Raw genomic sequence first — 13,686 nt, 5'->3', positions numbered from 1 at the left:
AGAAAAAAGAGAAGTGAAAGAAAACAAGGTTTTGAAACCTCGTCATTGTCATTAGAAAATGAGAAGAAATCAACTGATTTAGTAAGCATTATTTTCTACTTGAAATTTTGTTTTAATTTTTTTTTTTTTTTTTTACTTTTATCCCTTTTAATCAATTATCATTTTTTTATGAAATTATTTTTCATGAATTGATAATCTAATTGTTGAAAATTTTCTCAGTGAGGTTATAGTCCAAGGTTTAAAGCAATATTTGAATGATTAGAAAAAACTAAACTTAACTACTATCAAGTTTACCATCAAAGGTTTTGAAATTTTGTGTAATGAAGTTATTTGTTATGAATTTATAATGTATTTGAATAAATTGTTATGAATTTATTTTATCCAAATATTTAGAATTTTGATTTAAATATATATGTTAAGAAAAAACTGAACTTAACTGCTATTAAGTTCGTTGTCAACAGGTTGCGATTTCAAAATGGTTTGGTTTTGTTTCAAATTTCAATAACACTAGAATAATGTCTCCAATTTTTTGTAGCTGCAACTTAGTAAAATATAATAGCTTCAATTGCATTAGTAAAATAATATCTTTAGAATATTAGCATTTGGCATGACATTCTAAATAATAGGAAATAAAGTCTATGTTAAGAGTAATACGAAATGATGGATTTAACATAGTTGGATAAGTTTGGTAATATAATTTTGCTCAATTTATATTGATATTTTTACAATTTGTTATTATCTTATAGATTGACATTCTTCCTCCTCTCTATCTTTTATATCTAAAATACCTAAAGAGGAGTACTTTCCTGGAAAAATTGCATGTTTGTCTCACTTGGTAGCCATTGAAAATATTAAGAAGAAATTGACTAAACCACAATTGAAGATGTTTAGAAAATCATGTTTTGGTCATTTTTTACTCTTTCCCGAACTTAGATTTTCAGTCCAAATTGTTCATCAATTGTTGTTACGTCAATGTGAAACCAAAAAAGACAATGAAATATGGATTTTATTAAAGTCAAAGGGCTTAAGATTTAGTAAAAAAGAGTTTTGCATTGATTACGGACTTGAGTTTTGGTCCTATTATAAAATGTGATAAAAAATCATTACAAATAAGGGACACATACTTTAAAGGAGAAAACAAGGTGTGTAATGATGAGTTGGAGAAAGTTTTTCTTTCTTAAGGAGAGGAAAAGAAAAAGAAAAAGAAACTAATTTGAAGATAAAGAAGTGATAAAGTTGGCACTTTTCTATTTTTTAGAGCATGTTTTATTTGGGAAAGAAGCAAAAAATTTAATAGATATGGAATGGGTTGCTTTGGTTGATAATTTGGAGGCTTTTAACAAGTATCCATTGGGAGGGGGAGGGGATTTGTTATGAGATGACACTATTTGGTTTGCAAAGAGCTTTGGAGAACCGGGTATCCAAACACTAATTGTTAGCACATTGATGTTGCCTTCTTTTTCCGGAAGCGGTGAATAGAAAATCCTCATATTTTTTCCCAAAAGTTTACTACAATGGATACTATGTTTTGGGTATGTGTAGTTTGAATTTTAGTTATCATTTTTAATTTTTTGTAATAATGAATCTTATAATCTTGGTTATTTATTTATGTATGTTAACTTTATTCTATATAGCAAAATGCTTAAGCAAGATGGATTAATCATGTCAAGAAATAGAACCTATTCAAATTACCAGAGAATGACATTCTTATTGATTATGCCAATGGTTTGCAGCCTCTTTATTCTATCAAATGGCCTGATGTTGACATTGTGTATGTCCCCATCAATGTTCGGGTTAGTCACTGGGTATTAGGAGTTGTTCACCTTCATCGAAGGATTATATATGTATATGACTCATTGATGGGCATCAATAATAATGCAAGATTGCAAGTTGCTATTAAACCATCAACCAAATTGTTGCCACATATCTTAAATGCAATAGCATATTATGGGTTTCATGGTGACACAAAAGTTAACTACCAGGAATGGGAAATTGAATGGCTGTAAGATATTCCTTAACAGGAAAATGAGTAAGTGATATTAAATTTACTTTCATATCTTATACACTTAATCCTTAATAATAGCCCTAACATTGATTATCTGTGTACCATGCAGTGATGATTGTGGCATGTTTGTTATCAAATATGTTGAATACTTAATGCACAACCATCCATTGAAGTCATTAACAAGTGCTCGAATGGACTGGTTTCAGGAAAAGATGGCAGCAGAGTTATTTTATATGAAATACTTGCCTATGTAATGAATTCATGTTGATATTTCACATTTTGATAATGTAGTTGGATGGTTTGTTATATGTAATTGGATAGCTTCATATATGTAGTTAGACATTTTGATAAATGTAGTTGGACAACTTGATATATATACTTGGATATTTTGATGAATGTTGTTTGATAGTTATGTATACAATTGACCTTTTAAACTAAACTTGACTGTTGTCAAGTTGTTATGTGTACAAACTTGAAGGTAGTTAAGTCCATAGTCTTAATAGAACACCTGAACTTAACTACTATCAAGTTAACCATGAACAAACCTGACAGATATTAAGTCGAAGTCTATTCCAGAATAACATATTTAATCTGGACTTAACAGGTATCAAGTTGATCTTCTATAGACTCATAGGAAGTTGTGTCTACAATTGCCATTTTAACCTGAACTTAACTATTGTCAAGTTGTTTTATGAACAAACTTGAAGGTAGTTAAGTCCACAGTCTTCAGACAAAACCTGAACTTACCTATTGTCAAGTTGTTTTATGTACAAACTTAAAGGTAGTTAAGTTCATAGTCTTTAAACAAAATCTGAACTTAACTATTGTCAAGTTGTTTTATGTATAAACTTGAAGATAGTTAAGTCCACAGTTTTTAGACAAAACCTGAACTTAACTATTGTCAAGTTGTTTTATGTACCAACTTGAAGGTAGTTAAGTTCACAGTCTTTAAACAAAACCTGAACTTAACTATTGTCAAGTTGTTTTATGTATAAACTTGAAGGTAGTTAAGTCCATAGTCTTTAGACAAAATCTGAACTTAACTATTGTCAAGTTGTTTTATGTACCAACTTGAAGGCAGTTAAGTCAACAGTTTTTAGACAAAACCTGAATTTAACCATTGTCAAGTTGTTTTATGTACAAACTTGAAGGTAGTTAAGTCTACAGTCTTCAGACAAAACTTGAACTTAACTATTATCCAGTTCCTTATCAATAAACGTGAGAACAGTTAAGTCCATAATTTGAGAATAAATATGCAATTTTCATTCATACTTTATACATAACTCATCATAACATATATGTACAAAAGTAACTCTATTTCTATGGGTATGCAAAAAAAGGGGATCATTATTACAATATTCATCTCTGTGCTTATCCTATCACCTTATACAAAAAAGTAACTTACATTTCCATTCACATGGGTACCAAAAAAACAAAAAAGCTCACTATTACAATTTTCATTCCATATAAGTTCATAGAGTTCCAAAGTTATCATGATATCAAGGGATTGGTCATTTGCATGTTTTCCGATTATGCCCATATTGACCACATCGACTACAACGAGATGTGCGCTTGCCCTCTCCACTAGAAGGAATTCTTACTTTCCTTGGTCTTCTTGTTGGGCGTCTCGTTTTAGGTGGTAACACAACTTTGTCATGAATATGATTAGGTACTACCCAATCTATTTCATTTCCAGTTGGATAAATACACTTTGAATATGAAGATAACAATGCTTTAGTAGTAAAATACTTGGAGCACAAAGTGTAACATGAAATGTTGTAAAATCTACAAGCAGCAATAGCATGTGTACATGGAATATGATCAAGATCAAATTGTCGACATGTGCATGAACGAGTGTCTAAATTCACTTGAGCACTAATGCCAGCATAGTTAACATTACACTCCTTGGAGTTGATAGGTTCCACTAGATATGTTGCTGACATATTATACCTCGAATGAAGTTCTCCATCAGCCCACCGGGTAAGTTCAGTTGACATTGGCATTGCTTGTTGTTGATGAGTCACAAACCATTTTTGAAGTAAGTTTTTCAATTCTTCAACCAATTGCAAAATCGGAAGATCTCTAGCATTTTTCAACACAGCATTAAGGCTTTCAACGATCCATGTCGTCATGAAATTATATATTTTTCTGGTAGAATATGAACGTGCCCATCGATCAACTCCTATATCCATCAAATATCTTGCTGTTCTTCGGTCAATCATCTCTAGTTGCCCAAATATAAAATTAAACTTTGAAACACGATAAGCATGGGCAGCATCATGGAACAACTTATGAATTTCAAGATTCTTAAACTTTGTCTTCAAATTTTGTCCAACGTGATAAGTACAGACATCATGCCTCGCATGGGGAAATACTTTATGTACTACTTTCTCAATGCTACCATGTCAATCTGATATCACAAACAAATCATCAATGTGTCCAAGTGCATCATGCAATTTTTGTAAAAACCACTCCCATAAGGCATCATTTTCCGAGTCACCAATCCCAAAGGCTAAAGGGTATATCTGATTGTTGCCATCTTTACACGTTGCAATAAATAAAGTCCCTAAGTACTTTGCTTTCAAAAATGTCCCATCAATTGCAACCACAGGCCTTATTGATGTGTGAAACCCAACAAGAGATGCACCAATTGACATAAAAAAGTATTTGAATTGATTATCACAATCAATAACTATATCGATAATGGTACCAAGATTTTTTTGCTCTAAAACATAGCAATATGATGGTAAAGTGTTATAAGACTCCTTAGGTGATACCCTTATAGAACCTAGAGCAAGTTCTCTGGCTCTCCACGCCTTATCATAACTGATCTGAACGCCATACTACTTTCGAATGTCTACTACAATGTCTTTTGGTCGAAATTCACAACCAAACCCTTGATATGTTTCTCTTATACTTTCACCAATCAACCAACTACTTACATGTCGATTGTCACAAGACATCATATCTAACCGACAAGTGTGTGTTGAATAGAATTTCATTATTTGAAACATATTGGAAATCCCCAACTTGGTAGCACGAACTCGCCACTTGCATTCTTTATCAAAACATTCAATAAGCAATAACTTAGTAGTGGATTTAGTTGTTTTGAACTCAAACTTCCTTTTCAGGGTCATCATATACAACTTCCTTTGTAATTCTTTCTTACTTGAGTATATTTGGTGCTCTTCTAGATGGTCATCACTAATTCCACTAACTATAGGTTGTTGCATCATGTTTTGTCTTTCATTTGCTACATCTTCGATTATAGTGGGATTGTCATGTATGAAACCATCATTTATATCAATCATGGTCAAGATTTCTGCACTCTGAGCTGAACCAGTTCTGAATGAGCCAATTTGGGTCACTTGCTTATCATTAGTAGGGTTAGTATTCATCCTATAATTCTCCTCATTAATTGCAGTCTCATTCATGTTCCAATCATGAACTTTGTACCCTTCAAGTGACTCATTTTGAAATCTTGGTCCATTTTCACCATCAATAGTAAGAGTTTCAACCGAATCACAATGAATGTGTCTACTTTTATGCATCAACATTGAGTCCCTATTCAATTCTTTATCAATCTCATAAGACATATGACATTCAGAATAACAATTTCAAATTGATTTCTGATTGTGATTATCAATTATTTTTTCAACTGTGATACACAATGGAACAGGCAGCTTACCATTTGTACAATTTAAACCAATAAAGAATTTCACATCCCCATCATCAATTAGTTGTATAGGACTTGTGGGTATGTTGGCATTGAATACATACTTCATTAAAATAAAACAATTTGTTGGATCTAGCTTCAGAATATGATGACCCCTAATAACTCTTTATATGATATAGTTTTCGAGATCTCAATGCCTTTACCTTTACTTCATTCGAAATAGAAAGCATTTCCATCTCATACCCATTCTCCTTCATGTAAAAGCATTATTCCTACTTCATCAACCACTAAAATAACAAAATAATTCAATTAGTGTCATCAACAAACAATATTAGAATATTTTTTAGTTACATCCATAGTTTTAAAAGGCTCAAGGCGCACTAAGGCGCAAAGTAGTCCTGGAGCCTGAGGCACAAGGCGCATCTAAGGCGCGAGCTTTAGTGAAGTGAGGCACACCCTAATTTACATATATATTTTTATATAATATAATCAAATTTAACAACCATTTATTTGTCCTAAACACATAAATCATCAAATATCATCCAAAACTTCAATTTAATAAACAAAAAACATAAAAATAAAGAACTCCAAGCATAAAAACAAATCCAAATCCATATTGCTAATTGCTTAATACATATCCAAATCCAAAGTTTCCAAACTTAAAGGTCCAAAACATGAAATTTGTCCACAATTCAAAAACATTATTAAAAAACACTTAAATCACAAATTTGTCCACAACAAGCAATCATCACTCCTCCTCTAAATCAACAAAATCATCATCATCATCATTTCCATCACCACATTTGTAGCCTTCCCCATCTTCTTTATCTGCTGAATCAACCATGTCTCCATCTTCATCTTCATCTTCATCTATTAGTGAATGAGAAGGCAAAGTTCTAGAACTTGAAGCTATCCTCCTTGTTGGTGGTATTATGCTTGAGCTTGCTCTAGCTCTAGCTCTAGTATCAAACCTGGCCTTCTCAGCTCCAGCAGCTCTAGCAACATCACCCCATGTCAAATTGTCATCATCAAATACAAAATCATTTTGTGCACCTCCATGAGAATCCTCATCTTCCATTCTCCGTATCAACCATTCATTGCTATCATCTATATCTTTCAAGGAAATTGGGTCAATGGTGTTACGTTCATTGTATCTTCTCTTCAAGGCTCGATTATACTTGATGTACACCAAATCATTCAAGCGTTGATGATCTAACCTATTTCTCCTCTTGCTATGAATCTGCAAAAATTCATAAGCTCATAAATATATTTTAAAGTTTTAACTTTTAAGTTACATTCAAGACTCTATTAGACTATTACTTGTAATTATTTTGGATTTGGTCACTCACATTTTCAAAGATGCTCCAATTTCGTTCACAACCTGATGCACTGCATGTTAAGTTGAGGACTTTCATTGCAAACTTTTGCAAATTTGGAGCTGAAGCTCCATATGCAGCCCACCATTTAGCTGTAATATAGATATTAACAATTTAGTGAAACAATTCACCTATTTTAGCAAAAATACAATCTAATCATTTAAATAAACAAAACTAAAAAACTAACCTGGTGCTCTAGTCTTTCTTGTCCTAACAACTAACTCATTCCCGAATAGTCCTTGGGAATTTGTGAACAAACTCACTTCAGCCACAACTTTTTCTTGCTTAGCAGGGTCTCTTGTTAGCCTTAAGATGCATTTATACAAATCACTCATAATCTCGGCATCATGCTCTATTTTTGGCTTATCATAGAAGAATTCCGGGTTCAAAAAGTACCCTACTACATGCAAAGGCCGATGAAGCTGAATCTCCCACCTCTTATCAATGATGTTGAAGATTTCTTTGTACTTCTCTTCATTTCCATTAAAACTTCTCACAATTGCATCCTTAGCTCTATTCATGACCTCATAGATGTATCCCATAGGAGTTTTTTTTTCACCATCAACCAAACGAAGCACACGAACTAGGGGACCTGAAACCTTTAAGCAAAACACAATAGTGTTCCAAAATGAAGGCATTAAAACTGTGTTGGCTATAGTTTTCCCCTTCTGCTCTTTTGCTTATTTACTCTCTGACCAATCTGAGCTTGTAAACATCTTCCTCAAATTGTTTTTTTGTTCATGCAATCGCGATAATGTGATGAAAGCAGTTGCAAACCGAGTCTTAGTAGGCCTAAGAAATTCCCTTTGTCCAGTAAACCGCCTCATCATGTTGAGTAGCCCTGAGCGATTATAAATATACCCATTTAGTGATATAGCCCTCTCCAATGTCCTCTTGATGTTTGGTAGCTTTCCAATATCTTCTAACATCAAGTCAAGGCAATGTGCAGCACATGGTGTCCAATACAAATGTGGGCGCTTTAATTCTAACAACCTCCCTATATGAAATTGTAGATAATAAATTTACATAAGTTCTCAAGATAAATAATTCAAATTTTAAAAGTAAATAAAAATTCAAGAAATAGTATTTATTACCTGTCATCACTTAACTTGAGTGATTATCTGTTATAACTTGAATAACATTCTCCTCACCAACTTGCTCTACCCATTTGTCAAGTAACTCAAACATCTTTTCTCCCATCTTAATCATTGAAGAAGCATCAATGGATTGCATGAACATGGTTCCCTTTGAACAATTAACCAAAAAGTTCACCAAAGTTCTCTCTTTCCTATCGGTCCATCCATCCGACATAATTGAACATCCATTTTTCCCCTATTCTATCATATGATCTTTCATCAAATCTTTTGTGAGAGCCAATTCTTTCTTAAGGTTAGTAACTCTTACCTCATGAAAAGTTGGTCCCTTCATACCCACACCATATTGGCCAATAGCCTCAATCATTGGTTGGAAACTCGGATATGTGACTGCATTAAATGGAATAGCAGCCTCATACATCCATCTTGTGATAAGCATACAAGCTCTTTCTCTTGCTTCCTTTTTGTAGGCATCATTGATGGTAGTTTGATTCATTTTTCCACTCCTTCGATTTTGAACAACCATCTCTGCATTAGGAGTGAAAAAATGATCCATAGGACCTTTTTGTCTTGGTTTTTTTGAAGAAAACGTCCTACCACTACTTCCTCCTCGGTTACTACCTCCACTAGAAATGTTGGTGACATTCGTTCTACTATTAATCTCCTCACCAATATCTTCATCTTCCAAACCAAACAAATCTTCATTAACATATTCGCTCCCCATATTCATTTGCTCTTTTTGATTTTTCTTGGAACTCATATACTCTTCCATTTCTTCTCTAACATGTTCCGGACATTTTCTACACTTTTTAGCATTTCTATATCCACCAACAAGATGTTGTTTGTGTCTATATATGCCTCATTTGGTTACTTTATTACAAAAAATGCATATGATGGTGTTCAAATCTTTTTCATTAACCAAACGACCATATTTCCACCTCGGATCTCTTCTTTCACTTGCACTAGAGTCCACTTGAGTTTCACTCTCATTATCCATCTTGTAAACAAATTATCTATACTCTACAATAAAATAATTATAATTAAATTAAGAAAAAAAATTGAAAAAAAAATGCATATCACATTATCAAATATCACATTAACAACAAATATGTATATGAGTGCTTTTTATTTATTTATTTTTATTTTGTAAAAATTTTCATGTCAAAAACTCAAAATATAATATTTATATTTAAAAAAAAAATTACCAATGAGAGTTATGAGATAAGAATGGAAAAAAATGCAGAAAAGTGAAGAAAAAAGAAAAATACCGAGGTCCGGAAGGTACGTGACTATTTCCCCTTTATTTTTCTCCTATTTTCTCCCTATTTTTCTTCTTCTTTTTCTTTTTCTTCTTCACTTCTCGAGCATGGAAGAGGCTAGGGCAAAGAGTGGCAGTGGTCTCGGGTTGAGAAAGCCAGAAAAGGGGGCTGGATGAGAGGAACAGGCCAAAACGGCGTCGTTTTGGCCTTTTTTTTTTTTTTTTTTAAAGAGCAGGCTCCAAAACGACGTCGTTTTGGTCCCTGTTCTTTTAAATGAACAGGGTCCAAAACGGCGTCGTTTTTTGCCCAGCATATAAAAAAAAAATTACGGCTCCTACGGCCCCGCCTCCTTTCTGCAACTCGACGGCAGGAGGGAGAAAAAGAAGAAGAAGAAGAAGAAGAAGAAGAAGAAGAAGAAGAAGAAGAAGAAGAAGAAGAAGAAGGAGAAGGAGAAAGAGAAGTGCATACCTGGTCGGACCCTCGGAGGCGACTCGGGCGACCGCCTCGCGCCTTGCGCGCTTAAGCGGCGCCTTCGTGATGGGGGCGTCGCCTCCCTTCAGGCGAGGCGCCGGAGGGTGGCGTCGCGTCGCCCCGAGCCTAGGCGCGCCTTTCAGAACTATGGTTACATCATAGCATTAGCACCAATGAGTAGGTATTAATTTTTAAAAACTCATTCATTATTGTGAAACCAAGGTTTGGTTAATCTTGATTTTGATGATAACAAAACAAGGTTTAGAACTAATGATCATATTTCAAGTGTGATTAGGCAAGACGAATTCCAAAGTGGCAATCCAAAGACAAGTCAAGCCAAGGAAAAATCATGAAGAAGAAGACCACCTCAAAGAGAAGAGTTTTGCAAGACCAAAGTTTCTTAAGATCTCTTTGTAAGGTTGTTGGTGCATTAGGACTTTCATGCATTTCATTCTTTATTTATGCACCAAAATCATCCAAGAGTAATATTATTTTAAATATCTTAAGAATTGGATGATTTCATGTTTTCAACTAAAACCTTGTGTTAAATGATTTTCAAACTTGTGTTAAAAGGTTTTAAGTTGAAAAATGTTGAGTGTTGAGCCAAAAAAATGGCTCAACCGATCGACCAGTTGTGCTTGTCCGGTCGAGGACCGGTTGAGGGAGGCCAAAAAGTTTCTCTCTCTTCCAGTGGCCTTCTCTTCCCGGTCAAGGTTGAACCTCAACCGGTTGAGGTCCGATCGAGGTCCGGTTGAGGCTCAACGGTCACTTTTCCCAACGACTAGTCAACCGGTCAACCCCTAGCTCGACCGGTCAAACCCCCAACGACTAGTTTGGCTTTTTTCTTCGATAAAAAGGCTCCAATCTTCATTGTTTCATAAGCTTAACCTTCCCAAATTATTCTTGATTATATTTGAGTCTTGGAAGAGTATTTTTGAGTGTACCATTGTTTCATAACTTGCATATCTTTAGTGTACCATTCAATCCTAGTTTTTCTTGTATCTTTGAGCCTAAAGTTCTATTACTAGGATTTTGAGAGATCATTATTTGTATATCTTTGTGAGGAATTTTCTCAAGTGTGGGGTATCACTTGAGAGGTTGTTCAAGAGTGGGATATCTCTTGAGAAGTGTAAAGGGTGCTTGGAGCCAAAAGTCCAAGAGGGTGAATTGGAACCATAATCCAATTGTAAAGAGATTGGAAGCTTGGTTGAAGCTTCAAGATAGTGGAACCCTCACTCGGTTAGGAGGTTGAGGAGAGTGGACATAGGCAAGGAAGTGCCAAACCACTATAAACTCTCGTGTTTGCACTTTCTCTTCCCTAACTCTTTCAAATTATATGCAATTATCTTTATTTTGTTTATTATATACTTGCATATAATTGTCTCTTATTTTTGCATAGTTTAAATTTGTGAAAAAGATACCATCACCCTATATAGGGTGATTACCATAAGTTGGATTAGCCTCAAATTTCTAACAATTATTAAATACATATTATTTCATTACACATATTTATTTTTTTAATAAACAACAAATAAATAACATTATTAATCATCTTTACTACCTCAAATAATACCAATAATGATATAGAAATACAATGTATATAATTATTAAATAAATTCAGACATTGTAACTCTAAACTATTTTAAACAATAAAAATATATTTATTTACTAAAAGATTGGTTATGTTGTAATTCATTTAATGTCAAGCGTAATTTACAAATGATTCAACTCAAATTGAGTATAATTAAATAAAATAACAATAATATAATGTTACTATAAAATAACTATATACAATCTTAACTTACGTCAAGTTCAACTTAATATCCGTATCAAAACTCTATTAACACATATATTTACATCTATATAAAGAACAAATATGCAAAAAATACCAAAACCATCATAAAATTCCATAAGTTTTATTACTTACCATCATTTGATTTGTCCATATGGACAATGTTTCTCCACACTACACTTTTTAAGCTGATTGTTTCCTTCTTTTAATCCATTTTTTCATGGCTATAAATGATATTAAAAAAATTGTAACAATTTCAAACTTATTTAAATATTTACTACATCTCATTAAATGTTTGAAAATATTCAATAAATAAAACATGAAAGAAAAAAATATGGAAAAATAAAAATAAACGTACACTGTTTATCCAACCACAACTTAAAGCGCTTTAAGTTGAAGAAATCTGAAAAGAAACTGTGTGAGATTTGAATAAATGCATTGAAAAAGAGAGAAACAGAATAACAAGAGAAAATGAAAAAAAAGGAGAAAGTGGAAGAAATAATAAAAAAAAGGTGAATGGAGGGAAATAAAATTAGAATGGGAGGGAAAAAAGAGTTGATGTACCTGAGGGGTATTTTTGTCCAGATTGGGTCATTTTAGAGGCTATTAAAAGTTGGGGGTTAGTTTTACAATATTGAGGGATTTTTGCCCCTTTTGATCAGTTTTCCCTTTTAAATATGTATTATATTTTTTTTTCATTCATTTTTTTTATTTTAATTTTTTTATCACTCATTTTCTAAAATAAAAGTTTACAATTAAAAAATCAAACTTTTGATTGCAAGAAGAAAAGAACTTAACAATATGTATATAATAATAAAACCTAAATAATAGTGATATATAGTATTATTTAATATACAAAATACGTTTATATATTTAAAAATATAATATAATTTTTTTAATAAATTTTAAATATTTTAATCATTATGAATAAAAAATAAAAATGTATTAATTAACTTATAAACTACTTGCCATCTCAATTTTGTAAACCCAACATTTATTACTTGAAATAGGTTGGGTGGTGAATTGAATTGTGTTTGGTGAGTGGATGAGAAGTTTTATGATGGGGGCAAGTCCAGAAGAGGTTTTCACCCATGGAAGTCTTAATCAAAATATAAACAAATCTCAATATCAAGAGCAAACATTGCATGCTTCCATTTGGGGGATTTTGGAATACAACCTTTATCTTTACATTATTATTGGGTATTTATTTATTAATACAGATTATATATTTATCATGCATGCATCATTGATAGGTTTATCATTCTTCAAAGTTTCATTTAAAATTTTCATATTTTAAGACAAATAATATATAGAGATTACAGAGAGAGCCGTTGTAGGGAGAAGTAATATTAAGTTAATCACAGTCAACCATTGCATCGCCCGAGTGATATAAATAAATTGCAGAGAAATAATTGTTAGACAAACGCTTCTGTTTTCACATTCAAATCCACATGGGGGCACATGCCCATGTGCAGGCCGGAACAACTGTCTCCTTTCATGTGATGAACCGTCACCTTATCTTACAATTTTTCTTAATATTTTCTCCTCACATTTTCCCATGACATCCAAACATAAAGTAATTATTTTATTTTTGTTATTGTTTTTTTCCGTACTTTATATGAATCAAATATAATCTTCATAGTTTCATGTATGAAGAGGGGGTGGAAGACATTTAAAAAAGGCACCACTTGCGATCCAAATTTTGGAATATTTGATTAAAAAAGGTAAACCAAAACAATACATCATAAATATAAAAGGAAAGTAAAAGAGCTTAACCATGTGAGTCATGCTCCGATTATTAAAACTAAACCCAACATTTATTTATATATTTGAAATGGGTTAGGTGGTGGTGATGGTGATGGTAGTTGAATAATTGAACCGTGTATCTTGAGTTGGTGTGAAGTTTTACGCTTTTTAATTTGAAAATGTAGCAAGCTATTAGTGACGGCTTCAATGTTTATTAATTATGAAAAATCGATGTCCAGCACGATAACTCTTAGAGGGGTTGAATAG

The 13,686-nt window shown here is 32.8% G+C and overlaps 1 protein-coding gene across 1 annotated transcript; it reads right to left on the bottom strand.

The window, feature by feature from the left end:
• Positions 1–6,767: 6,767 nt before the first annotated feature.
• Positions 6,768–11,827, bottom strand: LOC117910228. The gene is made up of 6 exons (XM_034824293.1): positions 11,809–11,827; positions 9,879–10,026; positions 8,462–8,576; positions 8,167–8,389; positions 7,031–7,736; positions 6,768–6,921 (listed from the first exon to the last, which is right to left on the bottom strand). The coding sequence occupies exons 1-5, from the start codon at positions 11,825–11,827 to the stop codon at positions 7,240–7,242; spliced, it is 1,002 nt and encodes a 333-aa protein (XP_034680184.1). The 3' UTR covers positions 6,768–6,921; positions 7,031–7,239.
• Between the last annotated feature and the right edge of the window lie 1,859 nt (positions 11,828–13,686).

The sequence above is a fragment of the Vitis riparia genome, unplaced genomic scaffold, assembly GCF_004353265.1.
Source record: "Vitis riparia cultivar Riparia Gloire de Montpellier isolate 1030 unplaced genomic scaffold, EGFV_Vit.rip_1.0 scaffold658_pilon_pilon, whole genome shotgun sequence".
Taxonomy (NCBI): Eukaryota; Viridiplantae; Streptophyta; class Magnoliopsida; order Vitales; family Vitaceae; genus Vitis; species Vitis riparia.
Note: the sequence above shows the minus strand (reverse complement) of the source record. Positions and strands in the feature narration are given on the sequence as shown.

Bases quoted from the DNA above. Each gene is read 5' to 3' on its own strand.
- LOC117910228 (XM_034824293.1), bottom strand. The intron at 8,577-9,878 runs GTATGCACTTCT...GCTTATCACAAG, and splicing joins GCCTCCGAGGGTCCGACCAG to ATGGATGTATGAGGCTGCTA. The intron at 8,390-8,461 runs GTAAGAGTTACT...ATGATAGAATAG, and splicing joins AGGGACCAACTTTTCATGAG to GGGAAAAATGGATGTTCAAT.